Source organism: Petromyzon marinus, chromosome 40 (genome assembly GCF_048934315.1).
Source record: "Petromyzon marinus isolate PM22_M1 ecotype Great Lakes invasive population chromosome 40, UKy_Petmar_22M1.pri1.0, whole genome shotgun sequence".
Classification (NCBI taxonomy): domain Eukaryota; kingdom Metazoa; phylum Chordata; class Hyperoartia; order Petromyzontiformes; family Petromyzontidae; genus Petromyzon; species Petromyzon marinus.
The window spans coordinates 3,900,158-3,916,926 of record NC_133706.1 but is presented as its reverse complement, the minus strand read 5'-3'; the positions used below and the strand labels follow the sequence as shown (position 1 = coordinate 3,916,926).

Here is a 16,769-nt window from a genome sequence, read left to right as displayed (position 1 = left end):
TTTGGCAACCCTGGTGCCCAGTAAACGCCATATGGCCAGATCTTTGCATTGAATTCCAAGTATTAATTCCTCCATACTTATTCATATTCTTAGTTCTTTCGGTAAAGTCACGTTGAAGGGAAACAACAAAATAATAAAATATATATAAAACAATAAAAATTCTCACGACGTTTCGACCATAACACAAACGGTCGTCTTTGTTGTTTCCCTTCGTGACTTTACCGAAAGAACTAAGAATATGAATTACTGCATTCACGAAAGCTTTAAATCAAAATTCCTCCATACTTGTGCACGGTTGAGTTTTTATTCCACTCCCTTCATGAACAACCATGTTTTTGAACTTTACATCATAGTAAGATAGTACATGCCGATGAATAATTTATAGATGCTTGAAAACATCTAATCCCAACCATCTGCCTGTGTTTGGCCTAAAACCCAATCACCCAGAATGCCCAAATTCACCATACTCGAGGAATGTAAGCAGGTTAATGCTTGGATATCCATCGCAATCGTCACCCCCAAATGTGAAGACATGTCACGAGACTCGCCGACTTTCCTTGAAATACGTGAGAAATACAAATCATAGCTGAATATTTTCATTTCCATGTGTATAAGCCTTTGTCTCAGATTTATTGTAAAATAAATATACATGTACAATATAAAACATTCAAATATCAGAAAATATTTAAGGTATGTTGAATTTCTTTCACACTGTACATAACCAACCATGCTAAACAAGACATGATAAAAACAATCCAAGTCATGGGTTGCATACAATATACAACTTTGGTTTATTGATTACAAATTACGTAAAAGGTTCTGAAATTTTACAATACAGGTATAGTGCAATCTAAATAAGCAAATGTACTTTTACAGTGATTTCCCAAATGTTTATAACTACACAAATACTAGCATGTATGTTCCCAATAAAGTAGGCTCCTTACAAAATGGCTAACACCACAATTGGTTTAGTTGTACTCACAATATTGTTCACATATCCGTTCTTTCAAGTGACGTTTGAGTCTGTATGGCGTTTCTGTGCAAAATACTGCTAGAACCATTCACTAACTCCAACCCTAAACGAACTTCATCACATTTTTCCAATACTTTGTTGTGGCACTTCCTTTAACAGGACAATTACTGTGCCCCATGGGCCCCACAAGTTCACAAGTAATTGCGATTCACACCACAGAACCTGGAGTACCGTTGATGTTTAACAACCATGAATTAGCAGGAGGACCAAGCGAACGTATCCTTCTAAGGATAAACCTCGACCACCGCCATAAAATGCTTTTGGGCTTTCTACATCACGGGTAGTCAACCATCCTTGTTCTTCTTGATGGTGTCAACCAGCTCTTTCAGACGCGACAGGTGGTACAGGGCCCTGAGAAGGGACACGATTATTGAGAGAAAATGACTTGGTTCACCAGCCAGAATACATGTTTGCTGCTAACATAATGTGCTGGGTGGATTATGAGATGCACAGAGGATGTCTGACAAAAGGAAGTCTAGCAGTGGTGTTAGAATATTTGACAATAAATAACACAAGAATGCAGTATACATTTTAAATAAGGAACCGACTTGCCAGTAAGAAACATTTTATCTGTGGAACAGGTCATAACTCAACAAATGCAATCACAATAGCCATTAGAGTATCTAATTTTCAATACTGATTTAAGAAAATTAAGCTGCAAGTCAAATGTTTGGCTTAAAGTGAAACGTGAACACAATACCTTTGCAGAGACATTCCACCTGGTACTGACTCAAACTCAGGCAAGTCAACTTGAGATGCTGCCTCATCCATAATCTGGGAAAGTAAAACGGGAATGTAAAAAGGTTCAGAGCAACCTGCACAATACTCATCAGCATTGGCTACGTGTGCAATACATTACTTTCTGTCCCATACTGTATTGTCATAGACCTACAACTAAGTCACCCAGAATTAGCCTGATCTTGTAAAATTTCTGAAGTTAAGCTCTGCTGGGTGACCACTATGCAAAATAGGTAGTTATAGACTGCCACTGTGCTATGTGGTGGGCAGGAGAGGGCAGTGCAGAAAAATCAAATGTTTTACTGTACTTTGATACTCCTGCATCAATGCTCCCTGCCTTCCACAAGCCACATTGACCAGCATGGTGAGGTGTGGTTAAATAACTTTCACAACCTGCATGGTGTAGGTAGGCCCTCATCCGACAATGACGAAAGGGCTGCTATGAGTTTACCGCAACATGGATACGATAGATTGTGTGGTTGTGGGACCTCTTCAATAGCGGTGGAGAACGTTTGAACTTACCTGCGTGCCAGCACTGCCAGTGTCCTCTGCAGGTGTCCCCAGCTGCACGCTCTGCAGCCTGAACAGCATTTGTTTCAATGCCTCCACAGGGCCCGGGTGGAGCCTCCCGGTCAGGCCAGTGGTTTCAACCTGTCTCGGCATTCATCAAAAGCAGTTTTCTTAAAGGCACAACCAAATAAACATCTCGTTTATTGGGGGAGGTGGCTGGGTGGCTCAGAGATCAGAGCTCTGAACTGGCACTGCGGAGACCCTGGGTTCAAATCCAAACAATCACCTCTGATTAGTGGGTTTTAAAGTGTAGTAAGTTTGCGGTATTTCCCGGTCACCAATGACTGCACAAAAAAACCCATCAAGTAAAATATGTTCAGCATATATTTGGATAAAACAGCAATATGTTTAGGAGCTAAATTCAGTTTCAGTTTTATTTATTTGGTATAGCCCTGTGAGCCATTCGGCTCTTGAATTGGGTGCAACCGCAACAAACAAAAACATGAACAGGAAACATCTTAAAGTGACTACGCGCAAACAGAAAAATCCAGTCAAAGCAGCAAAGTCTTCCAGAAAAAGCACCGTATATCAATGCTGTGTGCAAAAATACCAGTGGGATGCAAGTCAAACAAAAACAACCATAAGACAATTTAGATTAAAGTTATCAGTCTAACTCTGTACTACAACAAACAAATATGGCTAAACCAAATAGTTTTCGAAATCACCAAAATAAAGCTATAAAAGCAATGTAACAATGTCGAGGTTTGTTAGCCATAAGAGGGCTTCAAGAGAGAGTTTGTGTAGTTTTACTAAATGGACCTCGTTAATTCGAATCCAGATATGAATAATAGAGCTCTGCGAATGACAATATTAGTTTGATTATCTTGCAATGAAAATTACTCTCATGTGGCAGAGTGGATGACTAAAGGACTGCCATGAAAGTGCTCCCCTCTACTGTGTGGACCAGACAATTTGAAGGGTTATCCATTCACTTCCATGTGCCGTTCTCTAGCACGACAGGTTGCAATGCCCTCCAAGATATTTTAAAGGATACTTCATTTCAAGACAGGACGCCCACAGCACAACTGGGATAAAACTGTGAATAAGAGAGAAATATAAAACCTCACTTTGTAGACCTGGCCTATCGAGGCACCCTTTGAGAAAAATCTATAAAATCAGGGTCAGGCACTGGTATGATACCAGAGCATTGAGTTCAGAGTGAAATATACGTAAGTGTCATCACAGTGATGTCACTAGAATGCTACAATGGTATGAGGCACACGATTGTTACTTGAACTTTTTTTCTCAATAATAAAGCTTCGGGCGCACATCAGACAGCCCCAAGCACACTGCTTAGGTACATAACTGCTAAATAAAACCCTCTATCGCTTTTTTTCTTGATTAATTTCCTAAAATCACCAATGAATGCTGTTGTTCTCTACCTTCATGCTCTTGGAGTCAGAGCTGGTAGCTGCCGATGCTAATCCCTCCTCGCCAGGGTCGTCAGCGTAATGGACATGGACCGGTAATTTACTGCCGAGAGAACACACTGGCAAAGCATGAGCTCACGCACCATTCATTCTTCTATAGCCACTGTGCCACATCTGGCAATTCTCTTCAATAAAAAGCAACTTAGGTCAATACATTATATGCATCGAACGGTAAATATGTAATACATGCATAACACAATGCATCACTTAATTGAATAAAATAGATTCGCATGCTCACGGCAATTGTATCAAGTTGCGTAATGGATATTTTTTATTCGTATATGTTATATATAACGGGTTCATATAACCCCTGCAGTGACTGCATTCACCACAAAGTAAAAAAAATTATGGAATGAATCGCAACCTCGAATTGTGACAAATCAATGGGGCAGGTGGATTGATACGTGTCTCGCAGCAGTCGGTGGCAGTTTGGGGATTCTTGGCTTAGAGCATTACAAATGTGAATGTTTTGTTTATTCTGTGATTTAACAGTGTTGTAATTATTGTGTAATTGTATCTGTTACAGCCGCGTTCTCTGTCAAATGCTCCAAAATACCTGTGAAAACAGGATTTTTCATCTCACAGGAGTTTTTCCTGGTTGAACATTTTCCATGGATGAGTCCAATTAAAGTGGATCCCTGCTCGAATGAGCATGGGTTCATCTCCATCGGCAGCCCTTATCTAAGGGTGGAATTGACTTATCATGGTGGAAGCCAGAAAAATCTCACCAAATCTCAGGAGGGTTTGGCAGTGATATTTTGCAAATTTCATCAGCGAGTGGTATGCGAGAGGAAACCAGAGAACCCGGTGAAAACAGAGGAAGTAAAATGCAAAACTCCGCAAATAGATTCAAGATTCCATTGCTGTATTACTAACTCCTGGTTACCTAGCAGCCAAAATCTATAATATATACTATTCCCAAATCGTCTCCCATCCAAGTAATAACCAAGCTTACCTGCTTAGCTTATAACATTCAAAATCTGACATCATACTTAGAGGCAGTGCAGCCTCTATGCTGTGCGTGAGTGTGAATATAAAGATAAATTCACAATGGCGTGGAGGGGTTTTCCCAGGGACGATCAGCCCCGAGGAAGATGTCCGTGTTGACGCTGCCCGGGGAGGGGGCCTCCAAGCCGGAGGAGTCCAATGCCATGCGCGCCCTGCTCAGCAGCTCCTCCAATGAGGCTGTGCATTAAGAATCACGCATCGCACGTCACAACCACATGGGTGGCCACTCGGCCGTCTCTGTAAGAAAAGACTGAATATGTACCTAAAAAGATATGAAATGTCATCTGCTATATACAGACTATATATATACACACACACATACGCATGCTTGGTTTCTACTTTGTTTAAAATGTATGTGTATATCGGTGGATGCAGTGGCAGGGTGATATATGCATTGTGCTAAGGACCTGGTAATCTGAGATTGATTTCAGGTCAGAGCCAATGTCAGTAGCGAGTGATAGGTGAACGGGTCCTGGGCTCACCTTCAACAACCCACGCTGACCAGTACGGCAGTGGATTAACAAAGGGATGTAAATTGTTTATTTTTACCATTCATATTGATTACCAATGATCATTTAAATGTTTGTAAAATAATGATAAGTTGATATACAAATTTATTGTGCTAATGGTATAACACAGTAAATACCATCTTCCTTTGCACTCACCCGTTTCCGTTAGTGGTTTACTGTTTTGTGCCGAGTTGGCCTGGAACAGCTCCAGCAGCGCTGGGTTCTCCCTGACGCTCCGCACTGTGAGCTCTCCCTCATCATCGACAGTCGATGCGTCTTCCGCCAAACCAAATGCTTCCGCGACAGCGTCGCTCACGAGGGCCTTGATATGTCGCTCGTGACTGCGAGCCAGGGATCTAAGGTCCTCTGACACAGGCTCCTTGTTGGCTACATTCGTCAGGCCGGAGATGTCCAAATCCTTGAGCCACTCTGGGTACTTTGGTCTGCTTTGCGGGTTCTGAGTGGCACCTGCTCTCTTCGTGCTGGTATCCGTCTCGTGGCTGCTGGTCTGGGAGTCCACATCGCAGTCACGCAGCCAGGCTGGGTACCTGAGCTCAGGAATGCTCGTGATCCCGGACACATCCAGCTCATCCTTTTGGCTCGTCAACCACCTGGGATAGGTACTTGTCGCACAGCCGCCGCCACCGCTCGGCAAGCGCTCACGCCTCGTTTCTTCACTGCTCCGTAAGTACGACAAAACGTTCTTCTGGTTAGAAAATAAAGTCTTTTTGGGCTTCGCCGACAAACTTAACGGCGTCAGAGCCTTGTTGCTTCTCGATGTTGAGGTCAACCGTTCAGTTGGCTTATTGCCCCTCACCAATGATGCGCCGAGGCTGTGTGCGGTGACCCCGAGAGATGACCGCTTGTTTCTGTGCGAGCGGAGCAAGGACATGGAGGAACCGTCAGCTGGCGCTGCTAGGAGCTGGTCCGTGGTTAGACTCTGACCGTCGGGCTCTGAGCCACGACCGCTGCAGCGCAGCGTGGCATTGAGGCTGCACGTGCCCGAGATGAGGTCTTCCACAAGCAGCGTGCCACCTGCAACGTAAGACCCATAGACATTTTACTGGTACACAATGAATTTGCCCTCCCCTAGATTCCTTGACCCCTGAAAGGCAATCCTGCAATGTTGCCTTACTTTGCGCCATCAGTAACTAATTACGTTATCCGTTTGTGGAGTTTGTGAAAAAAAGTCAAGAATATGGGCTAAATCAGTGCATGAGCTGTTACTGTTTAAACTTCAGATATGTGTGCAGTCTAGGATCTACAAATTTTGACACAAAGGTTGGAGGATCACTTAGATTTCACAAACTTTAAAAACTCGATAATCAGTGAAGTCGCTGGAAGATGACAGGAGAAAAAAAATGCATGCATGGACCTATCTGTTCAGACCTATGCTATCCTCTCATATGCGTGTGCTTACTGTGGATAGTTTTCTCTGACATGAAATGAACTCATTAATGGAATTTGCAAAGCATCCCAGTGTGGGACTCTCACGAAAATGTCTCTTTAGACCTCATTAAGGGTTTTTTTTTTCTCGGGGAATTACATTACATTCATTATAGCATAGCATACTTGGCAAGCACCCAGTATAAGTAACCAGCTTCGATACCATTGCACTGCCTGCACACTCGATAGCCACTCGAGCGCAAGCACCACGGAGCGATTCCTCGCGTGGTGAGAGGCGCAACCCACCCTCATCCACACTGCGCATCCTCCTCTCCTCTGCGCGTCTCCGCTCCGCCATGCTGCGTGGCGCTGTGCTCTGCACGTACAGCTTCCTGGGTGGCGGTGACGCACAGATTCCGCTCTGCTCAAAGTCCTCGATGTAGGCGTCCAGCGCATCGCTCGCCGACGAGTAGCACCGCTCTCCGTACACCACAGGGCTGCGGTAGCCCCCGCTTCCGGTCCGGAGCAGCGAGCTGCCCAGGCTGCCGCGGGGGCTTGTGAAGAGGTCCGTCACCGTGCTGTCGCCCGAAGGGCTGCTTGTCTCACCACCGTTGCTGTACATTTTGTACGATTTGGGATTCCCGGACCGGATGGGGCCAGGGAGAGGAATGGCTGTGGCTACCAGGTCACCACTGGTCCTGGTATGGGGGGCACCATGACGAGCTGCTGAATGCATAAAGTGGGTCCGACGTCACAACGCGATCGCATGGGCCAGTGTCGACCACTTCGCGTTAGCAGCATCAGCGTTAGGTCTCTTAAGCTACTGTGGCTGTTGTCCTTTTTTCAACAAAAAATTCTGCCTTTCCCATGGTTTCCATCATCACACCTGCAAGCTCTATGTACAATTGAAATCTCACAAATGCACTACCTGCCTACTACTACATTATGAATGATATACATTTAAGAATTAGCTGGAGACAACTCCATATTTAAAACACTATGTATTCAAAAGAGAAGGCTTAATATTTAACATTGGTTAACGTTTGGCATGCACACCTGCATATCAACAAATTACCGTACTACTAACACAATGAATGCTAAATATTAATAGTGGTATTACAGTAGTATGACTACTTATATTTATATATTATCGCACCTCCGAAGAGCACGGTGGGCTTGGTACGGTACGAAAGAGGTTCAACACACATACAGAATACAATACTTTCCGAGCACATTATGCGTACTGAACCTCCAAGTTCCTTACCCTACCCTGAATAATAACATGTGCGGAGTACAGCTCCTTTTTAAATCCATTTCTGGCTGACAGCTGTCCCATGCTGTGCAGCTCCAAGGGGGAGGGGTTATTTACCATACTTCACCACGCTGGTCAGTGTGAGTTTGGTGATGGCAGGGGGCTATAGAAGTGCATTACAACCACGTACTGAATATTGCTGCACTTATGGCAGGGGGCTATAGAAGTACATTACAACCACGTACTGAATATTGCTGCACTGGTGGCAGGGGGGTATAGAAGTACATTACAACCACGTACTGAATATTGCTGCACTGATTGCAGGGGGCTATAGAAGTACATTACAACCATGCACTGAATATTTCTGCACTGATGGCAGGGGGCTATAGAAGTACATTACAACCACGTACTGAATATTGCTGCACTGATGGCAGGGGGCTATAGAAGTACATTACAACCACGTACTGAATATTGCTGCACTGATGGCAGGGGGCTATAGAAGTACATTACAACCACGTACTGAATATTTCTGCACTGATGGCAGGGGGCTATAGAAGTACATTACAACCACGTACTGAATATTGCTGCACTGATGGCAGGGGGCTATAGAAGTACATTACAACCATGCACTGAATATTGCTGCACTGGTGGCAGGGGGCTATAGAAGTACATTACAACCACGTACTGAATATTGCTGCACTGGTGGCAGGGGGGTATAGAAGTACATTACAACCACGTACTGAATATTGCTGCACTGATGGCAGGGGGCTATAGAAGTACATTACAACCACGTACTGAATATTTCTGCACTGATGGCAGGGGGCTATAGAAGTACATTACAACCACGTACTGAATATTGCTGCACTGATGGCAGGGGGCTATAGAAGTACATTACAACCACGTACTGAATATTGCTGCACTGATGGCAGGGGGCTATAGAAGTACATTACAACCATGCACTGAATATTGCTGCACTGGTGGCAGGGGGCTATAGAAGTACATTACAACCACGTACTGAATATTGCTGCACTGATGGCAGGGGGCTATAGAAGTACATTACAACCACGTACTGAATATTGCTGAACTGGTGGCAGGGGGTTATAGAAGTACATTACAACCACGTACTGAATATTGCTGCACTGGTGGCAGGGGGCTATAGAAGTACATTACAACCACGTACTGAATATTGCTGAACTGGTGGCAGGGGGTTATAGAAGTACATTACAACCACGTACTGAATATTGCTGCACTGGTGGCAGGGGGTTATAGAAGTACATTACAACCACGTACTGAATATTGCTGCACTGATGCTCGCCACGTGAGAGCCACACAGCAGGACAATGCTATACTGTACAATATTGAAATGATTCACCAACAAATACTAACCATTATTGTCTTAACAATCAATACTACTTTTAACATAAACAATAACTAATAAATGCACACGTAGTAATCGCCGTGCTAACCCTTAGCGTGCAATGTGAGCAGAACTTGTATTGTAAGTCGTACCCAGTCCATTACCGTGCCACACACTCCCATTAACAAACCAACGACATTTACTGAATGTCCTCCTTTACACGGCACAACCAGACGACACTTTGCACACCGAAGTGTCCAAGCCGCGTGCTGAGTGAAGCAAACCCCATTCACTCTGCGCTCAACAAAGTTGAACCTGGCTCGCCCTTTAACCCGCGGCGTCCTCACGCCTGCCCATCTCTCTCCGTCTCTCTCACCGGAGATTATTCCATTGATCGTCTTCGCCTTGCCGTCCAGAGATCCGTGTGGATTATCCGTGAGGGTAGTTAAAGGTCGCGGTTATTCGGAGAAGTTTTTTTTATTAATTTTCCCGCCACAACCGCCGCGTCGCCAACGGCCGCTGAAGGCGATGTCCGAGACGCGCGGCCCGCGCATGCGCACTGAGGGTTGAGAGAAACCTGCGGGGAGGGGCAGCGGGGGGCGGGGAAGCCGCCGCTGTTGGCCACACCCACATTCAGGCCACGCCCATATTTAACTGACGTCACGGTGACATCATTCTGGTCGGACTTTATCGTTGGCTGCCTGTGCACGCGAGGAGCTCCTGACTTCTGACTCTGAATTCGAGAAAAGATCAAAGATTCACGATGTCTACCTTAGTCGAGATAGGTAAAGTTTAACGTTAGTGTTAGGGAGGTGTGTTTGTGTTAAATGTTGAGCCTGTAGACAAAACTGCTGGGGATGTGCCAGATGTCTCCATCTAACGTTAAGGAGGTTGGAGCCTGGATAGTGCATACCAGGTGTTACAGGCTACATGATAGGAAGCAGAAGGCATTCTAGTAAAATAGGTTTTTGTTTGTACGTCAATGCTCCTCCTTTTCCTTTACCAACCCATACTCACCGGCATGGTGAAGTATGTGCAAATAACCAAGACGATTTGTGCGATTGTCAATAGGCTCTCCAGCAGTGGATTGGCAAAAGGCCGTGCAGGAGCAGTTTTGTGAAAAATCATTGATCCTTTCATAATGTACATCTATGATTTATTATTATTGTTCATGTGGGTAACCTCGGCGAGGGGGGAAGCAAGGTCGGGAAGAGGGGGAGAAGGGGCCGCTTTTGACCACGCCCATATTTAGGTAACGTCACGCCCGTTTGCTGTGACGTCACTCAAGCGGGGAGTTATCCTTGGCTGGCTGTGCATGAGGAGCCCCCGAGTTCTAACTCACAAGATCTGAGATTAGACCAAAGATTCATGAAGTCCACCTTTGTTGAGATAGGTAAAGTGTAATGTTCGTGCTATGATGGGGCTTTGGGCCAGTTTTTAATATTGAGATCTCGTCAGTGTTTTAATCGGACGCTCAGCAGGGTTTGAGGCAGGATAGTGCATACCAGGTCTAAAAATGTGGTGTCGGGCTACATGGTGGGCAGCAAAGGGCAGTCCATCAAAATTGGTTGTACTATACATACTATAGGTCTTCACTAACCCACATTAACCAGAGTGGTGAAATGTGGTCAAATAACCACCATGATCTGTGTGGTCACAGGGAAGCTCTCGCAGTGGATTGACGAAGCGCTGTATTCGAGTTAAAGTTTGGGTTAATGTTGGTGTTAGCGTTAAGGTGTTTTGGGTATGGGCAGAGATCTTAAAGGAGCTCTACGGCTGTATAGATCTCCCGTATAGTCGTAAAGACTGCTAGTGAGTACTATTAAGACCTCTGAGGTTTGTAGTGTGGCCAGAACACGTCCGGCCGCCTTTGTCTCCCCAATGGTGATATTTACTCGTTACACCAGGTACTTATTTAAGGCTGAGTCGACCTAGGGAAAGCAGTGATGTTAGCCGTGGCTGGGAATCCAGTTCGCGTTGCAGGCTTTTGTTGCAGCATCAGCGCGTTCACCGCTTGTCTCAGAGGTCCAGGGTTCGAATCCAGTGACTGCCCTGATTAATACTCCGTTTGTCTTAAGCATTAAAATACGTGCCTTCTGCTTCACAGTGGACGTTAAGATCCCGTTGCGTCATTCGCAAGCGTCGTTTATTGTATGTTGGCGTCACGGTCAAAATTTGCCTGTTTGGAATACAATACTGTATCGCCCATCAATTAATCAATTACGATTACGTACACAGGAAGTATCGCCCCTGCTGACAGATCACAGAACTTGGCAATTGTTGCTCGCGCCCGTGCAGGCTTCCTTCCACGCGTGGCCTGAGGTTTCCCCAATTGCGAAAATTGGACGCATTACCAACTGTGCAGCGTTTTGAGATGAAATATGCACGAAGGACGGGTGCTAAACAAACTAACAAAAAAAACATTACACTACCATCAGCAGCATCCCTCTAATAACCACCGCCGCTCGCCGGGTTTGGTGAAGGTGGGAAGTAGTACAGTACAATTACATCAATGGATTTTGGTGCACTGCCCTCTGCTGCACACATTGCATCAGCGCAGCAGCCTATAGCAACCTGTTTTATGTATATGGTGAAATTGCTGCGTGGACAGGAGTGCACAATTACAAAGAACATAACTGTAGCCTTAAACATAAACATTAAAGGCGACATTTTGGGCAATGACCCTACATCACAAAAATTAGACATACCCATCCAATAATTATCCAGGCTCAAACCTGCTTAGCTCCCAAGTTTTGACGGATTCTTCTGTGTTTTCCCATAGGTTAGAAACAAAACCAATACAGAATTAAACTTTTCGTGACTGCATAAAATTACTCATTGTTTTTTTCGGTAAAGTCACATGTAGAAATACCACAAAATATAATTATAAAATTATATTTTAGTTTCAATATAATTTTATTGTACTTCTACATACGTGACTTTACCGAAAAAACAATGAGTAAACCCAATACATGTGCATTGGCCAAACATCCCATTGCTGATAAATTACTGTTAATCTTTTAAATTAGCAACGTCACCCCCGACTGATAAAAGTTGGCAAGAACGTCCTGAATTAGTTGGGTCATTTGCTGAAAGGTACACCAAAGGTATCTTCAGACTGAAATTAAATGAGGCATTATGTATCACTCTCCAATGTGCTGAATTGGGAAGTATTTAATGAGCAGAATGGAAGCCGGCAAGCTGTCAGGGCTAAAATTATTTTGCAAATTCCAAATAATATTTTTGGCCCTGATTTGTGTCTGACCATGCTGGGCACGGCTTTGCTTAAAGTGTACGATATTAAATGGGGTAAAAGTCCCCTAATAGTAATACAACTTAATACCACAGGTGTACTCACACTCGAGCAGCGTCGACATTTATGAGAAAGCGTTACACATGAGTACCATGTGCGGTTCTTTACCGACATTCCCATCCCTGCACCTGCCTCCCCTGTCCCTAATGCAACGAACCCTCTACCCCCACATTACCTATGCAGAGTTCGTGGAGAGAATGAATGAGGAGGAGGGAGCGAAGGGGCAGGAGGCTCAACCTTCAACGGTGCCGCAAGACTTTTAGACGTCATCATATCAATCTACCCTGGCCCAGGTACGATGCGGCACAACGTGGATTTGCACAGCCTATAAATAAGCTTGGCTAATGTCAAAGATGGGAGATTCCTGGTATTTACAGATTTAGTTGTTGTTTGCATTCGCCAACTAATGGGCCCCAAAGTGTACACATGGCTGCTCCTCATTTATAGATTTCCAGCCTTTGCAGCAGTGCGCTTTGGTGACTATACAGTGCTGATGAGTCCGAATGAGGATGACACCGGTCCACAGTTGCATATCACTGCATCACTGCTGCTGTTAGTCTATCACATTTGCTCAACTTTATTTTGATGGTGGTTTAAGATAACATTACCACAATGCACTTAGGAAAATACTGATGTTTTTTGTATAATGCACAGGGGCTGGATGCTTTGTGTACACATTTCTCCAGGTCTCTAATTTCCTCCCATAGCTAAATGACACAGTGTAACTGGTATTGGCCAATCATACCAATGCTGAAAAAATACATGCAAATGATTCAATTGGAATTAAACTGAGCAACTTCGTTCTCGACTGCAAAAAAACAGAACTTGGTAGGACCCTCCTTGAAAATAAAAATGTTAACTCATTGAGGTTTTCCTGGGTAAACAAGCACATCATCATAGCAATGAACAACTTGCATACAAATAGCAGATTAACTTATGTCCTGTTACATGTATCATGAGCGTATGAATTAATATACATTTCATGCATACGCTATTACACCTCTCATATTCGTGTGTGTGCTTGCGTTTGCGTGTAGGACACTGTCTACTTTTACGATGGAGTCCGTCGGATCGATTTCATCCTCGCGTTCGATGATGAGGTCCATTCTCAGGACGCCATCAACAATCAGGTGAGAACGAGGAACCTACAAATAATGCTCCACCTTCCTGCACCCAGCATTATCACCCCTCCCCACGTGCAACACCACACGCCTCGAAACCCAGGTTTGACGCAGTGGTGCCAACTCAGCTCTCTGACCGCTGAGTCACCCTGCCACCTCCATACGAGTCTTTAAATCCACAGTATACATCTTTTATCAAATTGTATCGTCAACTGCAGACCACGCTATTCAATGAACGCTAGACTCCCATCACTCTACTCGCACATCCACACCCTGAACCAAACGCCTCACTGCTTTGGTGAACAACAACCAATTATCTTTACGTATCACACTCCATCCTCAACTCAATAAATACACCACTTTTTTATTGCACACACCGACACCCAGACAGATAACTTACAGGATATATGTAATATCCACATTCTAACTGCCAAATGGAAAACTATTATAACAGTGCTAATTATTTAATCAGTTAAAAAATCAGCGAGCCTCAAGATTATCTTATAGGAGGGCCCTACATTGAGATATTTGGCCAATACCATGAATGGGAGTTTGGCGCGGTGTGGGAGGATGCCGGAATAAGGGCGATGCCCAGCACTACCATCTCCTGGCCACACCTCACAATCACAATGCCTATTAACGTTTTGCAAGGTCTGGTGGCCACCCATCCAATTATTAAGCAGGCTCCATCCTGCTTAATTTCTGAGCTCCGATCAATGTTATTGTGATTTTTCCTTAAAGCAGCACTGTTAAGTCCTGTGTGAGGCCTCGATGGAGGAGTGCTGGTTCACTGGTTAGCGCACTGCACTATGAACTCTGCAATGTAGCTTAATTCAGTTCAAGGCTAAGCAGTGGCATGACATATCTTACTCCTATTAAACATCCCATTTGTTAAAACTTTATATGGTATAATTATTTCTGCATTGCTGCTCAACGTTTCTGAAATACCATTGCCAGTCATCTGCAGCTGGGTTCCCTCCCTTCACCACCCAATTTGTGTCCCTATTCAACAAAAACACTGAGCTTAGTTGCACCTGTACCTAACATTTTCTGCCACTTCTTGCTCATATTGTTTGAACTTTTTCAGATTCACGTGTGTTTAGTTTGTGACCATTAATGCCTTTTTTAGTTGTGCAATATTCCTGAAGTACCCAGTACGCATTCTCTACAATATTGATGTTTTGGTGTTTATTTTGTTGCTACTGTACCCACGCACAATGGATCTCCCTTGTAAAATAGCAAAGCAACTAGCTAAGTGGGACCATCCCTGTAACAAATAAGGTGAACTCAAACAGTTGATTGACAAAGAGCTGTGCACATTTTTATTTTATTAAGGTCTGCTGAAGTGACACCGACTGAAGCAGTTCAGTGATGCTACTTTGCAGAGTCGTTCTCTGATTGATTCCCATGTGAGGCTCTGCTCACTGTAAGAGTTCAAGACGCTTCCTCACCTCTTGACTTGACTCCCACAGTGACACAACTGAGAATAATGTATAACACAGATGGTCAATTTTGTTTGACAGAAGAAGAGGACCGAATATCAGGCAAGCCTGATGAAGATGGGGCTAGATCTCGAGATTGAACCCAAGGAGGTAAGTTTCCTGCGTGTCTCTCTGCTATAGATGACAGACACTGTATACAAATAAAAAGGCGTAAGACTGTGATTGCTTCATAATATCACTGCTGGCATACATTCCTTGAGTAGGAGCGCTAAAGATCCCCGCTGGAGGGTATATGGCCTAATCTTCTATGCTTGCCAGACGTCTTGAAAGAGATAGCGAATACCCACACTTTACCCCACCATGCACAATCCTAAGATGGATTGTGGCTTACCCATTTATACTGCAGGGTATAAACCGCCTCCACCTTAATGTGGCATGCCAGTTATTTATACTGTAGTAATAAGTGTCCCTAACTGTACGTACATTATGCAATTTGCTTTTGGGTTGTGCCACACGTTGATCGGCACGAGGTCCCAACAACACGTGACACAAGCTCGAAAATCCACGCGGCCGTGGACACTCTTGCAAATGAGACCATCCTGTTCCCTTGAGCTCTCACCTGGTCAAAGAAAGTCTAATAAATATGTAGCGTCGGAAATGCACACCTTATACCGTCGGTATAATACTCAACTGCAGTTGCGGGCACGGGCCCATAGGGGGTGCCACCCTGAGCTGGGGATGGTCGGAAAGAGCCGGACCATTGAGGGGCCGGGTTCTCCCCCCCCGACCCCAGGTGAGGGGTTGGGGGGTTCTTCCAGAGCCCCCTGGAAAGTTCCAGAAAGAGGGCGGTACCAGGGGCGGAGAGTCCCCAGGAAGTGTATAAAAGGGGCACCTCAAGCACAGCTCGAGGTGCCCCTGGGACCCTGGGCCCCGACGTCTTTGTAAGCGCCGGGGCCGAGCGCGGACCAGTAGTTAGGACCCGCACCTTGGCTGGGTCGGGTCAGTTAGCCTCCCCTAGGGCACAGATAGCCGGAGGGCTAAGAGCCAGGTTGACTAAATGTGAGGGCACGCTAGCCCGGAGGCTGTACCTCCCTAGATAGTGGGAGTTAAGGGGAGTCTGGTTTAGAGTTACAACTAAATCGTATTGCCTCTAAAGACAACGTCTCCAGTCTCCGTGGAACCCACTATAAATACAACTAAACGCACTCATCTAGAGTCTGACAATGAACTTCGTGCCGTCCACTAGGAGTCGGTGAGCGGACGCACCACCTTTGTCAAAGTGCACGCGCCATGGAACCCACTCACCACCTATGCCGAGATTCTCCACATCCAGGCAAGATTCTGATGATCATTGTAATGATGATGATACTGATGATTGTGATGATGATTGTGGTGATGATTGTGATTATGATGGTGATAATGAATGTGATGATAATAATGTTTGTGAGGATACATGGTTGTGATATTTGCGATGATCATGCATGTTATACAGAGTATGATGGTGAGGGTGATGATTGTGATGATTATAATTTATGACGTCCAAAGATAATAATTGTAGCACTGACATGAGATATCAAGAGACGTAAATATACAAACGGATTAGAGAAACG

At 44.7% G+C, this 16,769-nt stretch overlaps 1 protein-coding gene across 2 annotated transcripts; it reads right to left on the bottom strand.

Annotated features, from left to right (window-relative positions):
• Positions 1-754: 754 nt before the first annotated feature.
• On the bottom strand, positions 755-9,871 carry LOC116950631 (lung adenoma susceptibility protein 2). 2 transcript variants are annotated; one of them, XM_076073030.1, is made up of 8 exons: positions 9,660-9,871; positions 6,981-7,400; positions 5,445-6,323; positions 4,821-4,956; positions 3,724-3,814; positions 2,294-2,422; positions 1,734-1,807; positions 755-1,384 (listed from the first exon to the last, which is right to left on the bottom strand). In XM_076073030.1, exons 2-8 carry the CDS (start codon positions 7,294-7,296, stop codon positions 1,318-1,320), a joined length of 1,692 nt encoding a protein of 563 aa, XP_075929145.1. In that variant the 5' UTR covers positions 7,297-7,400; positions 9,660-9,871; the 3' UTR covers positions 755-1,317. The 2 variants fall into 2 exon arrangements, with proteins under 2 accessions (XP_075929145.1, XP_075929146.1); XM_076073031.1 differs by having other exon boundaries at positions 6,981-7,397.
• Positions 9,872-16,769: the final 6,898 nt, after the last annotated feature.

What these genes read in the sequence shown, in the direction of transcription:
- LOC116950631 (XM_076073030.1), bottom strand. Translation starts at nt 7,296, where the DNA reads ATGTACAGCAACGGTGGTGAGACAAGCAGCCCTTCGGGCGACAGCACG. An exon ending in GAAAACCCCTCCACGCCATT is followed by an intron (nt 3,815 to 4,820) that starts GTGAATTTATCT and finishes TTCTCTCGGCAG; the next exon opens with TAAATTACCGGTCCATGTCC. An exon ending in GGTGGAATGTCTCTGCAAAG is followed by an intron (nt 1,385 to 1,733) that starts GTATTGTGTTCA and finishes GTCCCTTCTCAG; the next exon opens with GGCCCTGTACCACCTGTCGC.